At 38.2% G+C, this 2,890-nt stretch overlaps 1 protein-coding gene across 1 annotated transcript; it reads right to left on the reverse strand.

Moving 5' to 3' along the window:
• Positions 1 to 660: 660 nt before the first annotated feature.
• LOC122103902 (olfactory receptor 14A16-like) lies at positions 661 to 1,584 on the reverse strand. Its single transcript, XM_042674588.1, has one exon. It carries the CDS (start codon positions 1,582 to 1,584, stop codon positions 661 to 663), a length of 924 nt encoding a protein of 307 aa, XP_042530522.1.
• Between the last annotated feature and the right edge of the window lie 1,306 nt (positions 1,585 to 2,890).

Genomic DNA, 2,890 nt, shown 5'->3' on the forward strand with positions numbered 1-2,890 from the left:
GTTTTTAACAATATGCATATATATCCATATATACAAAATGGAATTTTAATATATTCATCTGTTTTCATTAGCCTGGAAGAAGAAACAATGTGGCAAAAATATTATACACTAAGAGTGAAGTACAAAATAAAACAAAGGAAGAAAAAACTGTTGCATTCCTTTTTTGTCTTTTTGTTGATGCAAATTTTTTTAACATAAAATTGTTTGAACTTGCATAATTCTTTGCCATTCAGTACATCCACATAACCAGAAAAGCACCTCAATTACCTACATCTCATTTTTGTTAACATGAGACAAGATTATATATGTCAACCTGATATACACAAAACTGATTATTGTTTGGTTACACCTCAGAAATTCCAAATTAATCTGTAATGTTTCAGAATACTTACCAGTATTCAAGGAGAAAGGAGCATTTGCTGGCATAACCAATAATGATGTTCATATATTTACAAAAGGCAAACACAACAGGACTCTAGTGATTTTACCAACATATGAACTCGGTGAGAACTATGTTTCTTAAAAACTCTCCAACCATTTTGTCAGATTTTTCATACAGTAAATATCCATTAATACTGCCAGACTAAGCCATCTGACAATACAGATAATGGTACCAGTCAGTGATAAGACTGTGAAGTGAGTGAGAATGACACTTATAACTCAAAGGACAGAAATGGCTTTCAACCTCCTTAGAGCCATCTTCATGTCCTTATTTCTCAGGCTATAGATGAGGGGATTCACAGTGGGTGGCACTACAGTGTAGAAAGCAGAAACGATCAAATCAAAGGTTGATGGAGACTTAGGCAGTGGGCGTAAATAAGCAAAAGTCCCAGAAGAGAGAAAGAGAGTTACAACCATGAGGTGAGGCAGGCATGTAGAGAAAGCTTTGGCTCTGCCTTCTTTGGAGGGCATGTTCAATACAGCAATGAAAATGTGAACGTAAGAAACATCAATGAACACAAAACAGCAAAAGTCTAACACTAGGCTGAGCCCAATGACTACAATTTCTCCAATGTTGTAAGAACAGGACAGGGAAAGCAATTGTGGGACATCACAGAAGAACTGGTGAATATTATGAGGCCCACATATGGGGACAGAGAAGGTAGCAGCTGTGTGAAGAATCGCATTAAGACCTCCGCTGACCCAACAGGAGGCAGCCATCTGCACACAGGCCCTGTGGCTCATGAGGATCTCATATCTCAGTGGGTAGCAGATGGCCACATAGCGATCATAGGACATCACTGTCAGGAGAGATACTTCCGTCGTAGCCAAGAAGAAAAAGAAAAAGACCTGGGAAACACATCCACTGAAGGAAATGGTGTTGGTGTTGAGCAGAGAGTTGGTGATAGATTTGGGAACAGTGATGGAAATGAGGCAGAGGTCAAGAAAGGACAAGTTCTTCAGGAAGAAGTACATGGGAGTGTGCAGCCTGCGATCCTGGGTGGTGAGAATGATGATGAGAAGGTTCCCAAGGACCGCTGCCAGGTAAATCATGGAAAAGACCAGGCCAAGCAAGATCTGGAGCTCTGGGACTGTGGAGAACCCTGTGAGGAAGAAAGTGCTCCCAGAGGTGGAGTTGTCCATTATTCCAGATACTCAGTTACTCTAAAAAATAAATATAAGAACTGTGACTGCAGTGTAAGCATTACTGTTTTTTTTGAAACTTTCCATTCTCTCATTTGAATATGCATCCGCCCTACTATTTCAACTCACAGGAAAATAACACCACAGGTCCACCAATGAAGTCATTTACCAATGTCACTTTACTTTGTATGTCTAAAGAGGTGTATAGGAGCAATCCATATATATGCTCTACCTTACAGTTTTATCTAGATTGACTAAATTAATTAATTCCAACTCTTTTTTTTATTTTGGTTGGTCATGGGGCTTGAACTCTGGGCCTGGGCACAGTCCCTCAGCTCTTTAGCTCAATACTAGCACTCTGCCACTTGAGCTACAGCACCACTTCTGGTTTTCTGGTGGTTTATTGGAGATAAGTGTTTCACAGACTTTCTTGCCTGGGCTGGCTTTAACCCGCGATCCTCAGATCTCAGCCTTCTGGGTAGCTAGGATTACAGGCATGAGCCACTGGCACCCGGCTTCTAACTCACGTTTTGAGATGATTTATACTGAGAAATAGATACTTAGGTATTGATCAAATCAGTACAAGCATTATTGGGTTTTTCATTAAACATGAAAGTTTTGGGAAACTTTGGACTTGGTTTTTTTTATTTATTGCTTTATTTTTTATTATAAATGTCTACTTATTCTTCATTCGGAGGAAGTACTTTTGACTAAGTCATAGAGTATGACAGATTGTAGTTAACCTTTTGTCATAGAAAGTCAAACACATTATGTCCTCATCCATGGAGACTAACATCTTATACATTAGAGAGAAATAGTAGGATAGAGTTTGAAGATTCTAAATAAGGAAAAAAAATAGGTAGGAGTAAATATAATTGGCATTCCATAACCCATTTTTTCTGTGTTTATATTCAATTCAAGGTTAATAGCCTTTTCAAAAATAATATTCTTTAGCACTTCACATGCCTAGCAATTGCTAACATAGTCTTACTACATGGTAAGACACAAAACATATTAGAAAAATGTAAGTGATTTGGTTCATACATAACCAAAAGCACCAATTATGTTTGTTTGTATGTTTATTTGTTTGTTTTCTTTTTAGGCCAAGAGACCTGGGCTGTGTCATTGAGATTTTCAGCTCAAGGATAACACTTTATCAGTTTCAGTCATAGCTCCACAACTGGTTTTCTGGTGAATAATTGGAGATGAGTCCTATGGGCTTTGCTGCCTGAGCTAGCTTAGAACCGAGATCCTCAGATTTCAGCTCGTGAATTACTTCTGTCTAATCAGCTATTCTTTATTCTTT

This window comes from Dipodomys spectabilis, unplaced genomic scaffold, assembly GCF_019054845.1.
Source record: "Dipodomys spectabilis isolate Male_0828 unplaced genomic scaffold, ASM1905484v1 ptg000019l, whole genome shotgun sequence".
In the NCBI taxonomy this organism is placed as follows: Eukaryota; Metazoa; Chordata; class Mammalia; order Rodentia; family Heteromyidae; genus Dipodomys; species Dipodomys spectabilis.

Coding starts and splice junctions, on each gene's coding strand:
- LOC122103902 (XM_042674588.1), bottom strand. CDS start 1,584: ATGGACAACTCCACCTCTGGGAGCACTTTCTTCCTCACAGGGTTCTCC.